The sequence below is a fragment of the Euprymna scolopes genome, unplaced genomic scaffold, assembly GCF_053919585.1.
Source record: "Euprymna scolopes isolate OS-2025 unplaced genomic scaffold, ASM5391958v1 sca35, whole genome shotgun sequence".
Taxonomy (NCBI): domain Eukaryota; kingdom Metazoa; phylum Mollusca; class Cephalopoda; order Sepiida; family Sepiolidae; genus Euprymna; species Euprymna scolopes.
Genome location: NW_027633380.1, coordinates 24,025 through 46,452, shown reverse-complemented (window position 1 = coordinate 46,452; position 22,428 = coordinate 24,025). Strand labels below are relative to the sequence as shown.

The following is a 22,428-nucleotide window of genomic DNA, read 5'->3' as shown; positions in this document are numbered from 1 at the left end:
GTATGTATGTCTGCCTAAAATTTTCGACAGAGGCGACGGATTTTCACGAGATCGGAATCGTTTTGAAGATCGACCCTTACGATGACAAACATTGATTCATTCACCCTCAACTGGCCACTTTTCTACAAGGAGGGGTCGTTTTTTTTTCGCCGATATTTTCGAAAGTCCTCTCCTCTTTTCGATTAACTAGCCTTAATTTAAACCTTCGCCACTTCCCGTTTGGCGATAGTCGCAACGACAAAGACGTCACGTTATTTTTTCTCACGTTCTTTTCCTCCTTCGCGGTACGGGTTCGAGCCTGCCTGCCTACTACCACTTTTTTTTTTTACTCAACACGCACCTTCAAACACCCGGGCAACGCTGGGCTCCCAGGATAGTCCTTGTTTAGTGACAGAAGAAATGAGCACAAATCTGTTCTGTTCTGGTAATTTATTTTACCCTTCCTAAGGTGGGTATTCTACTTGTTAATTACATGAAAAGAAAATCATTTTATAGATTTTTTTTTTCGAGAGCTAAAAGTATGAAGTCTTTTTTACAGGGATGCTTGGATGTTACAAAGATAAGATCATTCGTGCAATGACGTTTAAAAAAGATGTGAAGTCAGTCGAGGAATGTATTGATGTCTGCAAAACAAATTACCTTTCACCAGCCGGTTTGCAGGTAAGTCATCACAATTTACATCCAATTGATAGCCACGTGTTTTTGCCAATTACACCATTCATTATTATTACTACAAAACATACGACAGACCAAGTATGGTCCTACCGTGCTTAAACCGAATAATCAAACTGTACTATCGTCGGAATTTTCCCGGCAATTTACGTAAAACGCCGGGAAATGCCGACATACTAAGTCAGTGAAATCTCAGCAGACATTAACAGTGTTTGGGTGGGATTTTGTTGCTGAATGAGTTTGTCGAAAGAATACAAGTTCAACATTGCGGCGATGGGACAGAGGTTTGAGCTATAAGATTGGATACTATTCTTCGCACCCTGTCCAGAAGGGAGAGACTAATTGTGATTGCACCAGTTTAGATGTGTCAACAATATTTCCTTCGTGGACGAATTACAGCTTTGTAGAGATAATGGGTACTCTCATTTACGAGTAATCATCTAGCGTGATTGAGAAAACTCACCTATTTGCATCAGTCTTCGCAATGGCTCCAATGTATGTGTTACCGTCCATATTGTTTGTGAATGTTAAACCAATGAGTTTGAACGAACTCCCAAGTAAAGTGTTAATTGTCGTGGTTATTTATGGTTGAGAAGGCTTTTTGAATTGTTAAAGGAAAGAGGCTTAGTCGTAGTAGCATTGGACGTTACTATTGATTTATGGCCCCATTCCACTACAGACTGGATTTCGTTTTCTAAGGATTTTACCCTTGCTTTAGATATGTGTACATCCGTTCCCCCTTATGTCTATTATAGAGCGTTGTGTTCTCGATAAATACCCCCATCTTAGACACAATGTAATAGGGGAAGTTGTTTATGAATATCAGTAATAATAGAGGTCTAAGGATCGACGTCTTAGGCACTCTCGCATTAATATTATGTGGTTAGGATGCAAGTCTATCAAAGATAACCTGGATTTTTCTCTTGTCTAAGAAGGATTTAATCCCAGATATTATCTTTTCCCTTTTTTGAGGAGTTGGTGATAGGTTAGGGGTTGCTTCCGGTGATGATGTCATTCCTTTTCAAATTATGGTGTTAAGTGGGGGACGATTTGAGATTATCATCACATGGATTGGCAACTGTTTTTATTAGACAATACTCCTAGAGTTAATCTCCTCCTTTTTGTTCGAGTAAAGGGGGGATAAGAAGTGGGGGTTACTTCCGGTTATGACGTCATTCTTCATCAGATTATTATGGGAAATGGGGGACTAGTTGAGATTAACAAAGTGCTAAATATCCTAGATAGAGAAGATGTGTTTAAGTGCAGTGTGTCCTAGAAGAAATAATTGCTTTGTCTTTTGTTATTGTGTTGAGGTATAGGTTACTCAATAAAAATGCCCAATGCCCAGCCAACGCTAGTACTTTATGATTTAATTCTTATTAGCAGTCCTACATGTCAGATTGGTTGAAGGCTTTGGGTATGCTAAGGGCTAAATCCCTGGCTTATCCAGTGCATGCTGTGGTCGTTCAGAGATGGTCATTATAATATCTGCAGTAGATATTTACTAAATCCATACTGTCGGACAGAAAGATTTGCTTTTGCGAGATCGCGGACTAGTTCTTGATCGATTAATGACTCGAAGATTTTAGAAAAGAAGAGGAAGGGACCAATAGTGCGATAATTGAGCGGACCAGTTCTTTTATCAGAATTTTTATACATTGATACTGCAGACGGTATTTTTCATCTATATAGGAAGTAAGATTCAGCAAGGTATTTATTGTAGTGTTTGAAAAGTACGAGGGATAGCTCAGCCGAGCATTTCTTACTTAGTATGACAAGGGGTTAGATCACGTTCACATCTCTTGGAGGTTTATTTTGTGATATATTGGGCATGAGAAAAGGTGATTTTCAAGTGTAGTAGGTAAATTTGAAAGGGAATTGTGTATTGAATCTAAAGTGGAATTAAAAGCGCATAAACAGGTAAGCAGTTCAGCCTTATCAGTTGCCGTGTAAGTTACGTCCTGGTTGTTAGAAATACTGATTTCCTTAATTCACTACACTATATATAAAATTTCCAACAATCACAAATTCATATATTCTGCGACTATGCGGTTTTTTTTTGTGATTTCGCCGCGGCTATTTATTTTTTACAATGATATCTAGTATTTATAATTTTTACCTATTTCTACTCGACTTATGACGTGCGAAACGGCTAAATGTATGCTGTCTTTGTGCAATGGGGGAGTTTCGTGTTGGAACATGTGTTTCAATGCCTGCTTTTAACTTTAACGGAGTAATGAATGAGGTAGACGGACAGACGCTTATAACATTCACCGAGTTTATTAGTTTGCTACATTTTAGGCCGTGTCTCGTCCACACATGTTCCACCAATAGAACTGAGCTGAAAAACCTATGTTTCTCTCGCTCTAAAACGTGACGTCATATCATCGTTCGATTTTGATCTGTTGCCTCTGCCTTGTAACCCATATTTTTATTCAACCTGGGTCGTCGTAACATGCACTAAGTGTAACCGTTGTCAAATTTAACACTAACTAATTAAATCGCTACTGACGTGGTGTTTCTACTCTATTACATATCTCCACCAGGTTATAATAGTTTATTTTAGTAACCTAGAATCAGATGAGAGCTATTAACTTTTTTCATCACGTTCGTTATAAACAAATCACTTAGACGTAAGGGTTTTCTATTTGGACCCATGTTTAGGGGAGATGGGCAAAATGTTGGTTCACATTACACTTAAACTTCTGTACGCCAGATCATTCAGGGTTGCAGCTAACAGGGAGAAAATTTTAAAGTCTAGCAGTCCAAGAAAGAAACTATCAGAGTACAAGACTTTCCGGTATCTAGAGAGCTTTATAACCAGGGAAACAGGCAACAGGAAAAGCATTCCAGATCGTTATCTTCGAGAGAAGAAACTATTAGAGTAGAAGGCCTTCCGGCGTTTTGGGAGTTCTACAGTGAACGGGTGTGCTTATGTTGCTGAGCGAATTTGTCAGCGTATGTATAACTCCGCATCATTGGAGACACTAACTTACATGACACTATCGTTTCCAGGGTAGAGTTACTTGGTTGGGGAACGTCCTGGGAGCACAACCAGCTCCCCGGGGGAATAAATGATATCCAATGATGGGGACATGGAAACAGCAACACAACTGGTCGATATTTCGTCGGCTATACCTTGTGGCATGGGTCGCTTTTTGTCTTCATTGCATCGCTATAGGCATGTTTCCGTTGTCGGCATTGATGGCATGCTGGAATTTAACGCTTATACAAAAATAGCGAACAAATGCATTTTTATAAAAATCTGTATATAACTTATTTAAGATTTAACAATGAGGAGCATATTTTTATAAAGGCCAGTTAAAACCAGACGCATTCTATGTCCGCCGCCACAGAATCCAAGCATCAGCTGTTTTAAAATAATTGAATTATATTTAATTCTCTCTGTATCAATTGAAAGAGAGATATGGGGAATGAAAGAGAGAAATAGAGAGAGAGAGAGAGAGAGGGGGGGTCGACCTTTCAAATTCTATGGTCTTATATCATTTTGCTTTGGTTCAATATTACAAACAAACTGTTAATCTTGGCTAGACTCATACCAGAACATTTTCAAAACGATAAGCACCTGCTTAACACATCTGCACCTCACAAGTACAGACAAGTTAGGCATTAATGTAGAAGCCCCCCCAGCTCCCCCAAAAGAGGCGCTCTCCATTGCACTACACTTCTGCTAAAGTTGCTCCTTTCCCCTTCATGTCCCATTATGTCAGGTTTTATGGCTTCGTTTTCTACATACATAGCTGTAGAAACTGTATGGTTATAGTGGATGGTGTATGACTTATTTCCAACTGTTGTTTCTGGTAAACATGTTCCTAGCATTTGCTGCTGCATTTGATATTCAAGTTTTTACAGATCGTTCAGAAGAGATATTTACACACTCCATTGTGTCAAGTCATATAATAGCCATCCCTCAACAGACCCTTACAGTTGGATATCAGTTGGCTCACACTCTCTACTTCTGTGTGACAGAATCTGCACTCGAATCATTGCTGGGAACACTAATTTTCTAAATAGCTTTCGTCATCAAGCCTTGATCTTGGGCAGGCATTATAATTCGCTCGTAGTCGTCGTGGAGCGATCCTTTTTTCAGTCAGTCTATCGGGCATTCTTTATCTATATAGTTCTGATTGAATTCATCCAGAAATACTTGGCACACTGTTGATTGGTATACTCTTCCTCTTTTTTTCTTTTTTTTTCAATGGAAGTTCTTTGTTTTTTTGTTTTTTTTTTAAATCTTGTCATTTTCTTGAAGCTGGAGTTGGAGTAGGCTACCTAGAATTCGCTCGTTAACTGAGATATTCCAACCGGGAGAGCTCTTTAAGATTCTGACGGTATATCTTTTCGGGCAGTCTATGGGTCATTCTTTTACTGAAATGAATTTATAATATCTATTTCTATGTTCATTTCATATTCAGTATGGAAAACAATGTTTTTGCGGTGGAAGTTATACAAAATATGGGCAGGCTAAAAACTGTAACATGAAATGTAAGTCTGGTGACATTTGCGGTGGATTCTTCGCTTTATCTGTATACGAAGTTGGTGAGTTGCTTTTATTTTCATTCGCTTTCTCTATTATAAAAAAAATGTAATGTTGCTATATGAGTTCTTAAACTATTAGGTTGGTGCAAAAATAATGTCGTTGTTTGCATAAAGTTGAACGAAAAAACGACATTATTTTTACACCAACCTAATAATTCAGTTATGAAAACTGTGTGCCACCCTCGAGTACTTTCATCTGTATCCTGAAGTCTGAGCAATAACAATTTTTTCCTAATTTTCCAATATTTTCTTTTCATTTCGATCATCGTTGCAAATGATTTTGCCTTAGTGCAACAGACGCTTACCATTTGATTTTCGTTGTGTTTCTGTGACTTTTCCTCCCTTCATAAAAATCACAGCCATTTTAAATCGTACCAAACAATTTTTGATGAATCGCTTTAAAAATAATATCTACTCATATGTAATTTCAATAAAAATAAATCTTAAGATCTCAGTACTCGCCGTACCCTTCTAGTCAACTCGGAACATTTTTCTCCTTTCTTCATTGTTCAATATATTAGTAAAATATAAAGCTACAAGAGCATGCTATTCAAAAAAGGAAGAATTATTTTATCTTAATACTAGCAGGCCGGCCGACATTGCCCGGTCATAAAATACGCTTAAATATGATATTTTGATTAATGCAAATTTCGTATTTATAATTATATTATATTATACCCAATATAAGTTAATGAATTCAAAAGTTAAAAAAAAACAAATGACTCGTGTGCCACCACCGAGAATCGAAACCAAAACGTTTAGGTTATGGTTTACTTTTTCCTTCGACGTTAATGCTTGAGCTATGAAAACATGCTGGAAGACTTGAATCAATAGATATTACGTTACGCATGCATATTCGTAGTGCCATCGTTTCACTTCCACCTGGTAAATTCCATTTTTTAAATTTTCACACTTTCCTCGGCTAAAATCAAAATAAAAAAGTTACCATGGGTTCAAATACCGTTTATATAAAGTTTCATGTCTGTAAACTAACAGAGGAGTTTGGTAGGCAAATTTAAAAAAAATATATATATACACGCATGCATAAATATATATAGAAAGTGTTTTGTGCTTATTAAAATCTTTTTATGCAAATATTATGCAAGCATAAATAATGTAGAATATTTGTATGAATATAATAGATAGAGTAAACAAAAATATATACGTATACATAAATATATATGGAAACAGTTTTATGCTTACTGTAAACTTTTTACTCAAATATTATGCAAGTATAAATCATGTAGAATATCTGCATGAATATAATTACACGTAGTACTTAACTAAAGATGATCATCCTATAAGAAAATCGCAAAAAAAAAAATTTGCAAGAGGTCAAAAATGGGTCAAAATTGAAAATATCGTTAAATATTTGGTACATTCATCTTAGTTTATTTTTATTTTTTATTTTTAATCGGTTTATATGCGTGTCGCGTTGGTAACGCATCCCGCTTTGAATGCTACAGTTTCGATCCTGCCTAATGGCACCTTAATATTTTACAATTGAAATCACGACTCTATAATAATATATACGAAATCTGGACAAATTAAAATGTCATATTTAAGCGTACTTTACGCTTGGGCAAAGACAGACGCCGCCATCCCCCGCTAGTAAAATCTATGTTCGTAGTAAACAGCACAGAAGTATTACAATGGCGTTTCGCTAATACCTGATTAGATTAGAAGTCATTTTGGTACTTATGTATTCTTGATACCGCGCTGATTTGTTATTTGTTGTTATTTCGAAAGCTATTCTTATCATGGGGAGAGGGTTTGTTACTAATCTGTGCTTCCACCTAACAATTTAATATAAAATATAGTAAAACTTGAATTTAACCTGAAAAAAAAAACTATTTAAAAATATCGCGGTACCAAAAATGCATAAGCACCGTCATCTTGTACTGAAACAATTATATATCCATATAAAAATATTAAAACATGAAAATCAACGTCATTTCAATGGATTTTTTTTTCTTTTCCTTCATAAAGAATTGCCGAAACGAGCCGCTCCAGGTAAGTAATATCTTATTTCTTTTGCTTATTTTATTAATTCGAAAAATAAATGTGGCCATCTTCTATTATATAAATCTCACCTGTCTGTTTTGTATGTATGTACGGGTCATGTCATATGCCTCTGGTACCATGTAATTTGGTCATTTTGTAATATATAAATCTCATCTGTCTGTTTAAATGTATATGTTTACGTATGTATGAATGTATGTATGTATGTATGTATGTATGTATGTATGTATGTATGTATGTATGGAGATCAGGTCATGTCATACGCTACAGGTACCATGTAATTTGGTCATCTTCTAATATATAAACCTCACCTGTCTGTTTAAATGTATGTATGTATGTATGTATGTCAGGTCGTGTCATATGCTACTGATACTATGTAATTTGGTCGTCTTCTAATATATAAATCTCACCTGTCTGATTAAATGTATGTATGTATGTATGTATGCATGTCAGATCATGTCATATGCTACTGGTACCATGTAATTTGGTCATCTTCTTTTATATCAATCTCACCCGTTTGTTTAAATGTATGTGTGCATGTATGTATGTATATATGTATATATGTATGTATGTAAGGTCATGTCATATGCTACTGGTATCATGTAATTTGGTCCTCTTCTAATATAGAAATCTCACCTGTCTGTTTAAATGTGTGTATGTATGTATGTATTTATGTCAGGTCATGTCATGTCATATGCTACTGGTACCATGACATTTGGTCCTCTTCTTATATAGAAATCTCACCTGTCTGTTTAAATGTGTGTATGTATGTATGTACGTCAGGCCATGTCATATGCTACTGGTACCATGTAACCCAGTACTAACTGCCTCATGGTTTGGTCACCGGCGACTGAACTGGTTCCCCCACCAGAGTTGTTTCGTGAGGAGGGTGACTAGTCTCCCTGAATGGTTTAAAACCAAGACCATCCCAAGGGGGAATAAACCCTTTTTCGGGGTCAACGGCCAACTAGCACTGTGTGTGTTTCTGTGTATGTATGTGTGTGCTGGGGTCGAGAGGGCTCCCATAAGCCGTGATAAAGTCAAACTTTCTAGGAGAAGCAAATCTCTTATTTAAAACCCCATAAAGCGGGAGACCAGTACCCGCATTAAGCTGGTCTACAGTTTAACTTGCTGCTGGCTATCTTGTTCTTGCTTGTTGCTGGATCTCAAAATTTTGAATCGAGAGAGAGACTTAGCTGTCGTACAAAGCTAAGACTCTGTAGCATCATCTGTGTATAGATACTCCCTCAGGCATTTGTCTATTAAAAGTTGCCCTGTGGCGATGTAAGTCATTTTTCGGCTCATGGACATTAATTTTCTGAGGGAGTGGTACTCGTCTGACAAGATGTTGCAATCATCATGCATGTATGTATGTATGCATATATGTATGTATGTCTGCCTAAAACTTTCGACAGAGGCAACGGATTTTTACGAGATTGGTATCCATTTGAAGGTCAACCCTTCGGGCGACAAATATCGAAAAATTGGCTAAAAACATTAATTTCTTCACTTTCAATTGGGCACTTTTCTACAAGGAGGGGTCGCTTTTTTCGCCGATATTTTCGAAAGTTATCCTCCCTTTTGATTGACCAGCCTTAATTTAAAACTTCGCCACTCCTGGTTTGGCGATAGACGCAACGGCAACGACGTAACTTTTTTGACTTTTTTTCCTCCTTCGCGGCACGTTTTCTTTTTCTTTTTTGCTCAACACAGACCTCCAAACACCCGGGCAACGCCGAGCACACAGGCTAGTATTGAAGCAAGGTTGTACATTTTTTTCGTATTTTAATACTTTTAAATAAGACTCTAATTTAATAGGTTTAATCGTCAGAATCAAATATCGTTGTTTTCAAATCGACAAACGATAAATGTTTCTATAATCTCTCTTAATTCTGTACGGTTCGTTTATAGCTTTATTCACATATATATTTATACGTCCCAATCGGGCTGCTGTCTTGCTAGTCAAAGGGACTATCGATGTTAGGTTTCAAATTCTAGTATTGTAAGTTCAAGTCATTTGATAGGTAGTTTAGATTTTTGAATTTACACTTACAGGTCTTTAAAAGACAAAACAAACTTAACCATATATTCAAACACTACCGTGTTTGAATATATGGTTAAGTGACAGTTTTAGTCATTTAGAACTGCTTTAAAGCTTTACCACCGCTCACTTATTTTTCGATCAAATTTTAACCAATTATTACAGTTTATAGATCAGCTTCTCAGCTATATTGTGAAAACAATTTCAATTTTCGTTCAGTAAAACAAAAATTATAGTGGATTTTCTGCTGTTTAAAATCGTACGAATATGTAAGGAGGTGAGCGACACGTTTTATAACTGGTTTATATAGCAACTATCTCGCTTCAGTCACTACTGTTGCTACAAATTCAGAATAGAAGTATTAAGTGAGAATGAAAGCATGAAATTTGTATAATTAGAGGGATTTTATTGAAAGCAGACGAGTGCCGTACATTGCTATTATTAAATATGTGTATAATGTTATGTTCATAGGGCAAAAAATAAGACTGAAATTAAACAAAGAACAAGTGAATTTATTGAAAGTCTGGAAAAATCATGGATTACAATAGAAAAATGTGAGCATGAAAAGTAAGATGGTTAAGCTTAAACATGGAAAAGTAAAGGACTAGTTGTTAAAACTGGAAAAGAAAAGGACAAGATATTTTAATAAAACATATAATAAATTTATAACTTAAAATATTGAAGTATTATTTTTTTAATTCAATTTATTACATTAGATAATAAATTGTTAATGCCGTATATTTTAATTTATAAATTTACTAGGATTTCAGCCCGGCGTTGCCCGGGTGTTTGGATGTTCATGCTGGGCAAAAAAAAAAAAAAAAAATGCATTCAATTTTTTTTAACTTTGACCCCTATTATGACCCCTTAACATTTGTTGTTTTGGATTTAAATCAAGTTATTAAGTTAGATCCATGTCCAAACATCCTATATCTAATCCTATATCTAAACGCTTGAAATTTTAGATATAGGTTCCTTGGACATGGATCTAATTTAATAACTTAATTTGAGCCCCCCCCCAAAAAAATTCTAAGGCGTCATAATAGGTGTCAAAGTAAAAAAAAATGACCTCTGCGGTCTCTACCAAATTACTCAGACAATTTCTGGTCTGAACATTTTGAAATTTTACATAAAGAGTATTCAGAGATAGGGCAAGCTTTTTAATCGGTTTGCGTTGAAAATCTGAGCTAAAAATATACAAATGTATATATGTATGTTTGTATGTCTGCCTAAAACTTTCGACAGAGGCGACGGATTTTCACAAGATCAGTATCGTTTTGAAACTCGACTCTTCAGACGACAAATACCGAAAAATCTGCTAAAAACATTCATTTTCTTTTCACCCTTAACTGGGCACTTTTCCACAGGGAGGGATATCTTTTTTCACCGATATTTTCGAAAGCCATACCTTCTTGTCGATTGTCTAGCCTTAATTTAAACCTATGTCACTTCCGGTTTGACAGTGGTCGTAACAGCACAGACGTCACGTACGTGTTCGAGCCTGCCTTCCTGCTAGCACTTTTTTTCTCTCAACTCACACCTCCAAACACCCACGAAACAATGTATCCCTCTGTCTGTTCTACAAGTACTTTAACGGTGAATGCTCTGACGAACTGCAAGCACTTGTGCCCCCTTGACGTAAATACCCTCGACAAACCCGACAAGAAGCTAAATCTCACCCCTACACAGTAGAGATCCCGAGATGTAAGAGAGCCTTCTACTCCAGTAGTTTCTTCACCAGGACAGCTAGACTTTGGAATTCCCTTCTGGGTCCCTGCTTCCCCAACTATACTGACATGCAGAAGTTCAAGTGTAACGTGAACCGACAGTTTGCTGCCCAACTCCCTAAACAGTACCCCTGATGCCTATGTCCCTGATAGTAGCCCCCTACAACAAAGTGAAAATGTGTCTTGTTTGGAGTGAAAATGTAATAAAAAATATTACATATACTTGTATTATATTGTTTGGAGTGAAAATGTAATTAAAAAAAATACATACACTTGTATTATAGAATCGTTCAAAGATTTATACACTTGCATACTTTAAAAGATAAACTTGATAGCATAACTGCAGTTTTACAATTCCTCATCGACATAAAAATAATCATAACGCGTATCTATTATATCATATACTTTTCTTGTATAAACTGTGGCATGATGAAAACATTATAATAAACATTTCCTTCCTCAAATTTCAGTGTTTATTGGATGCTACAAAGACAAGCATATAAGGGCAATGATCTTTTTAAAATATGTGAAATCCGTTGGAGAATGCATCAATATATGCAAGCTAAGTGCTCTTGCTCCTGCAGGTGTACAGGTATGTAATTGTAATGGTGTTATTTCAATGCATTTAAGTGGAATGATTATATTTCAATTCATTAAGCGCTGCGCATGACATACTTGCTATATATTTCAATTTGAAAGTCAATACATTTCTTAAACGAACAACTAACATAAGAGATGATTTTAACTTCGAAGAGCATCTATATATATAAAAGCGAAAATGTATGTATGTATGTATGTTCGCTTTTTGTGTATATCCAAGAAAGGCTTTTTTCAGAGAAGCGGTTGGTCGGCTCACAACTTCTTAAAACTTTTTATATCACATATAAATCATAATATCTCCGTGTTAACAACGGAGGTCGCCTGTCTATTTAATTTGCTCGACTTCGGGAAGATAAATATTCAACAGTTTTCGCTCACCGCATGTGGATTAGGCTTTTTTGTATAATAAAAGCGACACTAATTCTGGCGGAACTGTCCGAAAGCAATCAGCTTCGATCAATATGGAAATATTTTCCTTATATCAAACAATTGCTATTCAATTTGGGCAAAGGGAGCTGCCCGCCCCCAACATATTGGGAAACTAAAAATAAAAAAGCGTTCCCGCAGTAAATGAATTTCTATCCCGCTGTCATATATCCTCATTAAGTCATTAAAACGTGCACCTGCCAAATCTAAGTAATTAAATAAATTCAAACGTGTTTTCGTTAGTATCTCTCGGTGGCCCAATTGTTAACGTCGCACGCTTTTTTTTTCACACTTTAATTTCCAACTTCGCCTCAAGGGTTCAGGTTCGATCCTCATACTCACCTACTAAAACTTTTTTTTTTATTTTAACCTCCCCCGGAGTTTTGATTTACCCAAAACCACACACACCTCCAAACACCCGGGCAACGCCGGGTACTCCCCGCTAGTGTTAACATAAAATTTACAGAAATTGTCAGATGCTACCAGATCAGGCTGTCTAAAGATATTGGCTTCCTGAAACGAAATGCAACTAACATTGATGCTTTTTGTTTTTCTACTTTCTTTTGCAAAACTTAATTATGTTCTGCAAAACCAAAAAAAAAAAAAAAAACCTTTTCCCCTTTTCCTTCTTCCGTTTCCCATTTCTCTTTCTATCTACCCCACTTCCTGATTGGTTTCCTAACTTAAAATATATGAAATCTTAATGCTGTAATTCTTTTCCCTCTCCTATTGCAAAACTCATTCATGTTCTGCAGGACAGGGAACGAAAACGATAAAATCCACTATAAAACAACCAAACCATACACTATAAACTAGCGATTGAAGCTACGAAGAGCTTAAAGAATGAAGACCTTACACAAAATAACTGGATGCAACATGAATACTATTTCCAAAATAACTGGACCCTGCATTAAATAACCCGAAAAGGGTTGATATGCCGTAAAGAAAACAAACCAAACCAAAGCAAATTAAACATAAATTGTATGAATAATCATTTATTTAACCAGCACAATTAACATGTTTCACTGATTAGAAAATAAGTTAACATATTTAATCACTACGGCTGTGAAAACAGCATATTATTTTATTCTTTTGACTCTCGAGTATATATATATATATATATATATATATATATATATCAGTTAATATTTTGTATATGCTTCATATAAGGTGATGTGGTTCTCGGTTGATTAACTAAGTCGAACTGTGTCGGATATATACTCGAGAGTCAAAACAATGAAAAGAATATGCTGTTGTCACAGCCCTATTGATCACATTACAGCGTATACCAATTATTTAGAATTGTTTAAGATGGGTTTTGTTTCTGTCTTTCATATTCAAGTATTCGAAACAATGCTTTTGCGGAGGGGATTATAAGAAATATGGACTTGCTAAAAATTGTAACATGAAATGCAAATCTGGTGAAAGTTGTGGCGGTTCATACGCTCTGTCCGTATATAAAGTTGGTAAGTGACTTTTTAAGTACGCCTTTCTCCTTTCTACTGTTTTATTCAATCTTTTCAGTTATTTTAGTTACATTCGTTTACATTAGCCCAATCCATTAGCCATTATCGTCCTGAAAAATATTCACCATCTCCATCTATTCTCATTAAAATAATAAAATAAAATGGCGAAATAATAAAAACTTTATGTCTCGGCAGTAGAGTGAAAAGCATATCTTATTTTTCTTTTATTAATATTATTGGATTTTTTTTTCTTTTTTCCCCTTGTACACATTTTTGTGAATTTTTCCATGGATTTCTGCCTTTGGATTATTTTGGACCATCTTCCAATTACGGGATTTCCTTGGATTTTACTTGTGAAAATGGAAATTCAATTAACTTTCTTGAAGTCATATATTTGGATTTTACCGTCACTGGATTATTTATCTTCCACCAGACTATCCATTCACGTGTAATCACCCTTTTCTTCACCATATTCCCTCTGCTTCACTTTTTTGTTATCAAGTAAGATCTTTGACTTACTTGTTGTTTCATCAAATACTTTTGCATGCAAAATCCAATCCCGCATTTTGCTAATTCCTACCCTCTGATGAGAAGGAAAGTATTTCTTCGAAACTCCGTTGATTAAGGACTATCCCCTTATCAAGTGTTTCCTTTCCAGATTAAATATGTTTTTTAACTGTTTTTCAAAGTGTTTGCTAGTATATATATATATATATATATATATATATATATATATATATATAAAGTATGCTAGTATATATATATAGTATGCTAGTATATATATATATATATATATATATATATATATATATATATATATGATGAGAGTAATGGAAAGAGTATTCCGACAAAATAGAGAAATAAAAAAGGAGCAAACCGAGTTATGTGTTCATCAACGTTCCGTCTTTATTTCATCCAGAGAAAGTCTAAAAATAAAGAGGAAACGTTCATAAAGACATAACTCGGTTTGTTCCTCTCTCTCTCTCTCTCTCTCTCTCTCTCTCTCTCTCTCTATATATATATATATATATATATATATATATATATATATATATATATATATATATGTATGTATATATCGAGGTGAGAACAACAGTCCGATCAATACAAGTAATATAAATATTTATTTAAAAATGTGTGTTTATTGTATACATTAATATATAAATACATAAATACATAAAGCTTCATTGTGTAATATTAGTCATCAGAAATAACTTGGCTTTGACTCAACATTTTGTTGCGTCTCGCTGTTTCTTGCTCGACTAATTTTAAATCAATATTTTGTCATTAGACTTATATTATATATATATATACATATATATATATATATATATATATATATATATATACCATTCACCAGCGTGTCAATATATATATATATATATATATATATATATATATATATATATATATATATATATATATATATATATATGTACTTGGATAAAATATCAATACGAAAAATATGTAATGTATATGTTTCTTTCAAATATACATATTTTCGACCGATCTTTCGGTATTTTCGTTGTGAATACACTTAGTTATATTTTTGGAAAAAAGGAATCTCGGCAGAAACTAAATAAATAAATAAATAAATATATATATATATATATATATATATATATATATAAATTTCCTTAAATAAAAGTGTATTATTTATATTTTTTATTTTCAGAAAGTTTAGATGATAAGTCATCGATACCGTCGGTTTCAACCCTGATAATAGAGGAGATGAGGTGTATCGACTGAAAAGAGCTTGATGTGGGTATCTTAAACGGTACCCTATTACCAGGTTTGAAACCGACTATACCGATGACTTATCTCACCTAAACTTTATATATATATATATATATATATATATATATATATATGTATGTATATATATATATATATATATATATATATATATATATATATAAATTACGCGACTCATTGTTTGCGGAAAATTTAAATGCAATATTCGTTTTCATTATACTCGAAAACCTTTTTTTCTCAATTACCGACTCGATTCGGGTTTGGATCTAGGAGCATGCCTTTCCCACAAGCGCCGGCGGAAACTTGGCGAATATTCGGCGGATGGCGGCGATTAGGCCGGCTTTGGTGTTGTTGGAAGTCATGTTGCTGATGTCCTCGACGTATGACCAAGCGCATTAGTCCAGCGGGTGCAGATTGAGTCGGGGGGGGGGGCTGTGAGAGAAGGGTACATGTTCATAGTACTCCTTGTGAAGCTAAGCTTGGGAATCTGTGGCTGTGTGGGTCGGCGCCAAGTCCTGCTGCTAAACCCAGGGTCTGCCAGCGACCACCCGATTGCACCAGGGGATCACCACACGCTTCATCACATTCAGGTAAACTTTTGTGTTGACTTTCAAGCCGACTTCGAAGATGTGAAGTGGCATGACCTGACCCTTACTTGAAACCACACCAAAGACAATAAGAGTGGCCAGAATTTTCGTTGATCTGTGTCCTCAAGCGTTGAACCATCCATATTTGCATTTTGAAGGTGTTGTTAATGGTCATGTTTTCATAACTTGGATCATTAGAGAGCATGAGTTGTAGAGCGGCACATCTCTAATCTCGCTCGTTGAACGTTGTGTCATTTGCACACATGATAGAAGTCTCCTACCGCTTTTTGAATTTGATGTGCACAACTGGCGAACTAGCAGATTGCCTGCAACAACAACAACAACAAAAAAACGAAAACCGGCTTTCATCAAACGGAAATGGAATCATGTTAGCTTTTTTTAGGGAGACAATTTTATCTTCCAGCTTGTGTATATTTATTAGATCTGAAAACATGTGAAATTTCGTAAATAAACAAAGTCAGAAATATTGCTGTTATGCTTTGGCCATCGTATTTTTAAACGAAACTGCTGTTTGCTTTTCTTTTTTAAACTCAGCATTGAAATCTTCTAAACTCTGTTTCAAAATGAACTGCATCTAAAATAGCGTGGATGTTAATTCTATTTGCCAAATTTGTATCGTTGGGAAATTTTTGGCCTTGAAGTTGCATTCTTTAGCTCCTTATATCAAGTGGCTTCATGCCTTGTCTAAAGCGAATTTCATAAAATATACAATGTGTATGCAATACTAAGAAACAAAACCAAAATTGAATCTGAAAATAAATGTAATGAAATTCACTTTAATCTTTCGTCGACTATTACAGCATGTATTATTAAATCATTACATCATTATATTAATATATTAATATACTTTTTCTTTCTTTATCGCCATGAAGAATTGCCTCCAGGAATGCGTCCAGGTAAATATCATATTTTGATTTTTTTTTTTAATCTGTTCTCTTAGAAATTGTATCAAATATGATCGAGTATAATTCTTGGTTTTATACGTGTTTGTCTCTTTAATATTTTACTGGAAGAACCCATGGAAATTCCACGGAATCAGAAATATGTTTAACCAAAACATATGCTTTGATGAATCTGGTATTATTCTGTATAGCGCACAATTTTTTTTTTCTTAGATAAACCAATAACACACAGTAATACGATATTATTAACATTTCTATGAAAAAATGTCCATTGTATTATAAATATAGAACTAGCCCAAATGAAATAAATTAATAAACACTAAAAAAATATTGAGAAAGAAATATAGTACTTCATACTTCCGCACAAATAAAAAAAATCACATTGTAAAAATCAACGTTTAAATGTTAATTTTTCAACATATAAATATTTGTTTAGTTTTTTTTTTTTTTTAACAGTCTTTGTTGTATTTTATCATTTTAAACTTAAACTTACATATTTCAATTTAAATTTTAAACAACGCTTCGGAAATTTTTTTAACTGATTGATTTCACGCATGCAACGAGTTCCTCTTATCCTGGAGATTTGAAAATATCACCGTCGAAGAACAACACGGTGGTTCGATTTTTCGTTGTATTAGCACTATGCCACGAAAGTAAGAAAAAAAAGAGGAAATAAAAAAAACAAAACAAATTGGATCTAATCCTGACAAAGACGCTATAATCGTCGAAAATTAAGATTTTAAAACATATAAATATATGTTCAGTTTTTAGACAATATGCGTGGTATTTTGGCTTTCTAAACTTAAACATTTTAATTCAATTTACATTTTAAAAACGCGTATATCACAGAGAAAATAATCTAAATTAATTTATATGTAAACATATATACATAAATATAAACAAATAGAACTTGGAACTATGATTTTTGCAAGGAAAATTATTACAGTCTCTGATGAGTTGTTCATGTTTGTACACCATTCAATGAAACATGTGTATGGCAAATAAAATATTGCGAATGAAAAATCAAAAGATACATTTATTTTGGCTTTGGAATGCAACCTATTTAAATGCATAGCAAAAGTACCCGTCGTTGACTGGGTTAAAAAACAGCCTACAAAAAATGGACTCTGATTTATGAAAGTATGATAAGTTATGAAAAGGAAGAGTTGTAAAGAGATAGCTGCCAATTTGGGGGTATCAAAACCGAAGCAAAATATGATGAAAGTAAAAATAAAATAGATAAACCCCATAATTTATTATACCATATCTGTTCACACTGAAACACTTATCACAATATTCTGTGGATCTATATTAAAAAGAAAAAAACCTTGTTAAACTTTGTGACATATTTCCATTCTATGGAGGTCAGGCGCGAACGAACACTCAATAAATTTATCATACCATATTTCTTACAAACTGAAACATAACTATCAAAGTATACTTACGCATATAGATATGAAAAGTCTTTATTAAAGTTTGTGCCTATTTCCATTCTATGGAGGCCAGGCCCGAACGCAGACCCCACAATTTTATCATATCATCCCTATTTAAGTTAAAACATACTTATTAAAGTATTCTTATGTACATCTATTTCAAAAACAATTGTAAACATTTTTTTTTCATTTTTAAATTTTTTATTTCCATACTTTGTGGACAAGGCGCGACGCAGACCCTACAATTTTAATGAACCACCGTTCTGCCAGATCAAACATACCCATTCGTGTGTCTCGATACATCTTCTATTATTATATGTAATCATTTTTTTAAAATAGTCAACCATATAGGAGCCTATTAGTGACAAGAAACACACACACACATTCGGCTTTATATATATATATATATATATATATATATATATATATATATATATATATATATAAAATGGGTGAAGAAATTCCAACGAAAGAAAGATGTATATATAAATAAGGGGGTAGTTGCCAACAATGTGTATTTTTTAAGATTATTTTATTATTCCGTGTCTTGGTTTTTCATTGAGAATTATGTTTAGATCATTGTAATAATGTGTTTAAATCATTGAAATCGTTTTCAACGCGTTTCAGACGTTCTGTGAAGCGTCCTCTTCAGAAATTATTTTCAAAATGTGTTGGAGATATAAAAATAGATTTTTCTAGTTCATTTGAAGTGTTTCCAGGGGGTGAAAACGTGTAAGTGTCTACTATTCTTTGAAATGTTCAATCTTTATTACTTTCTATATGTATGTATATATATATATATATATATATATATATGTGTTATAATTATGCTCTAATTATATGTGTTATAATTATGTTATCATTATATGAATTATAATTATGCTAGAGGTATATGCGTTGTCTACTTTTGAATTATGCACTGGGCATTTTCGTAATATTTCTTCTATTCACTGAACCGCATTATTTCTTTTTCTAGTGCTAGTTGGATGTTACAAAGACACACTTATTCGAGCCATGACTTTTAAAGAAGATGTGAAATCAGTTCAACAATGTATTAATATTTGTAAGAAAAGTGGACTCTCACCTGCCGGTGTACAGGTACGTCTTTTAAATATAACATGTTTTAAATCATCCGAAGCAAAAATTAAAATGATTGCAAAGAGGAAAATATTCGTTTCTATAATGTTATCATAACGTCCTTATGAAATAAAAAACAATAAATAAAGTTATAATTATATTATGAAATAAAAACACAATAAAGTGTTCTTATGAAATAAAAACACAATAAATAAAGTTATAATGTTCTTATAAAATAAAAACACAGTAAATAAAGTTATAATGTTCTTATAAAATAAAAACACAATGAATAAAAATTATAATTTTCTTATGAAATAAAAACACAATAAATAAAGTTATAATTTTCTTATGAAATAAGAACACAATAAATAAAGTTATAATATTCTTATAAAATAAAAACAAAGTAAATAAGATTATAATGTTCTTATGAAATAAAAACACAATAAATAAAGTTATAATGTTCTTATTATAATCTTATTTACTTTGTTTCTATTTTATAAGAATATTATAACTTTATTTATCGTGTTTTATACGTTTTATTTTTTATAACCGTATCTTTCTGTTTAGTTACATTATTGTTTCAGCTACTAGGTCGTTTTTTTGTTTTTTTGGCCGTCTGTAGCGTCCTCAGACTTTTACAGAAATATTCGCTATTTTGGGATGAAAGAGTGAAAGAGTGAATGAGGTCAGGTGGGGTTTGCGAGGAGGGCGGAAGAGAAAGAGAGGAAGGGAACAAGGGGGAAGGTGGGGGTGTTTGGTATGTCGATAATGTTTTAGTTTAGGGGTTTAAGGAACTTGTGGGGGAGGGTCTGGGAGGTTCATTTCTGGTGTGGCTGAGGGTATAGGGATACATGAGGGGAATATGTGGGGGTGGGATGAGGGAGGGTTACTTTAAAATTCGAGTCTTAGTGTTAAAGTTTTTAGCGTCTCGTTGGTGAGATGATTTCTTGGTAAGTATGTCTTGACCTGTTGGGTGTTCGCTTATGTTTGGAAGCGGGGGGGGGACTATGATTCGGTTTATTTATCTTTAGTTTTTATTTTGTGTTTAATTGTTTGGAGAGGGTTAGCTAGCGGTCGCGGCCACGGTACACACATGCGCACGTACACACATGCGCACGTACACACATATATACTTAAAAGAAACGGTCACAGGTACACATACATCCCCGCCCTGGCGTGCAAATATATGTGCGCATGTGCGCCTGCATGCATAGACACCTGCGTTGCTCTCGCTTACGTCAAATTTTCTTTAAGGTGCCAAGATTGGGTGCGCGTGCGTAGGCATGGATGAGCACGTACACAGATACATAAGCACATCGACGCCTCTGCCCGCAGGGAGGCGATTATATGGCCTCATATGCGCATATTGATTCAGGCATACTAACACCCCACGCATACGTGCAAGCGCGTGCGCACATGCAGATACCAATACTCGTGAGCACATACATCAACATATATACACACACACATATGTGTATATATGTTGATGTATGTGCTCATACATTCACTCTTCACTCTTTCATCCCAAAATAGCGAAGATTTCTGTAAAAGTCTGAGGACGCTACAGACGGCCACAAAACGGCCGAGTAGCCGAAGAAATAATGTAACTTAACAGAAAGATACGGTAATAAAAAATAAAACGCGCATTTGCTCTGCAAGTATTGAGCACTTTCTTCAGTTTTTATTAATTACCATCTCCACTAAATATATATATATATGTATATATACATATATATATATATATATATATATTGTCTGTCTGTGTGCACATTTCTCTACCAAACTACTCTGTCAATTTTCAGTCTACATACTCGGGATTTGATATAAAGGGGTATTGAGAGCTGGGAAAATATTTTTAATCGGTCTTCGGCAAGAAATTTAGCTGTCAAGGGGGCAATGTTCAACGATTTAACCTTTGAAAACTCTACAAAACTCCTCCACAAATTTGGAGTCTAAACACTTGAAATTTTAGATGTAGGTTTTCTGTGCATGGATCAAACTTTTTAATTCAATTTGATCCAAAATAAAAAAAATGTTAAGGTGTCCAAATTCGGGTCAAAGTTAAAAAAAAAAAAATGATCTCTGCGATCTCTACCAAATTTCTAGGCTAATGTTTGGTCTAAACATTTGAAATTTTACATAAAATATATTCAGACATGTCGCAAGCGTTTTAATCAGTTTTCGGGCGAAAATTTGGCTGCACAGAAGTCAAAGTTGAAATAGATGACCATTGCAGACTCTAACAAACTTCTCCGCCAATTTTGGATCTAAACACTTGAAATATAGATGTAGGTTACCTGGACATGAGTCAATTTATATATATGTATATATATATATATATATATATATATATATATATATATATATATATATATATATTTAATTATTATAGTAAAAAAATAATTATGACTGCCCCTTTAAGTAATTCGTTTCTTATCGTTGAGCACTTTTAGTTGAATTAAAGTCGGCCAACTTAGCTCTTATGCATAGATCATCGTATAACGATTAGATCACTCTCTGATTGACGTAAATGAACATTTAAAATTTTAAAAATGTTTAAATTCGACGTTATTTCACGCGGTTGATGGTAGCCGAATGGATTAGGTCTTCGCTAACCGAGCCAGAGATGTCTCGTGATGCGGGGTTCGAATCGTTCGGCTGGTATTAATCGTGACACCCTGCACTGAAGATTCCCGAAAGGATGAAATACTAGTGTCTGTAGGTATTTAATTATTATAGTAAAAAAATAATTATATATATATATATATATATATATATATATATATGCACATAAAGTTATGAAGAATGTATAAGACCCGAGCAAGTCCGGGCTGAGCTGCTCGTTATTAAAAACTGAGTTAAGTAGTTTGTTAAGTTTATGATAAAAAATATCTCAACATATTAAATTACATACCCAAAATGCGTGTTACAATATTTGATTAGTTTAAATATTTATTTATTTTATGTTCAGTTTTCGAAGCAATGTTTTTGCGGAGGACATTATGCGAAATATGGACATTCTAACCAATGTAACATGAAATGCAAGTCTGGCGAGATTTGTGGAGGTACCTTTGCTACATCCGTCTACAAAATTGGTAAGTTCTTTTGCTTGGATTCGTTTACTATTTTAATAAAAAAA

The 22,428-nt window shown here is 34.0% G+C and overlaps 1 protein-coding gene across 2 annotated transcripts in view; it reads left to right on the top strand.

Annotated features, from left to right (window-relative positions):
* Positions 1-22,428, top strand: part of LOC145274318 (zonadhesin-like) — a 75,336-nt gene that overhangs the window by 32,040 nt on the left and 20,868 nt on the right. Inside the window, exons 5-12 of one of the 2 annotated variants that reach the window (XM_080127400.1) lie at positions 527-660; positions 5,109-5,232; positions 7,222-7,245; positions 11,493-11,614; positions 13,391-13,514; positions 16,750-16,773; positions 19,189-19,310; positions 22,261-22,384. In XM_080127400.1, the coding sequence (XP_079983526.1) occupies positions 527-660; positions 5,109-5,232; positions 7,222-7,245; positions 11,493-11,614; positions 13,391-13,514; positions 16,750-16,773; positions 19,189-19,310; positions 22,261-22,384 (798 nt within the window). The remainder of the gene's footprint in view (positions 1-526; positions 661-5,108; positions 5,233-7,221; positions 7,246-11,492; positions 11,615-13,390; positions 13,515-16,749; positions 16,774-19,188; positions 19,311-22,260; positions 22,385-22,428) is intronic. The other variant, XM_080127399.1, reaches the window with a different exon arrangement.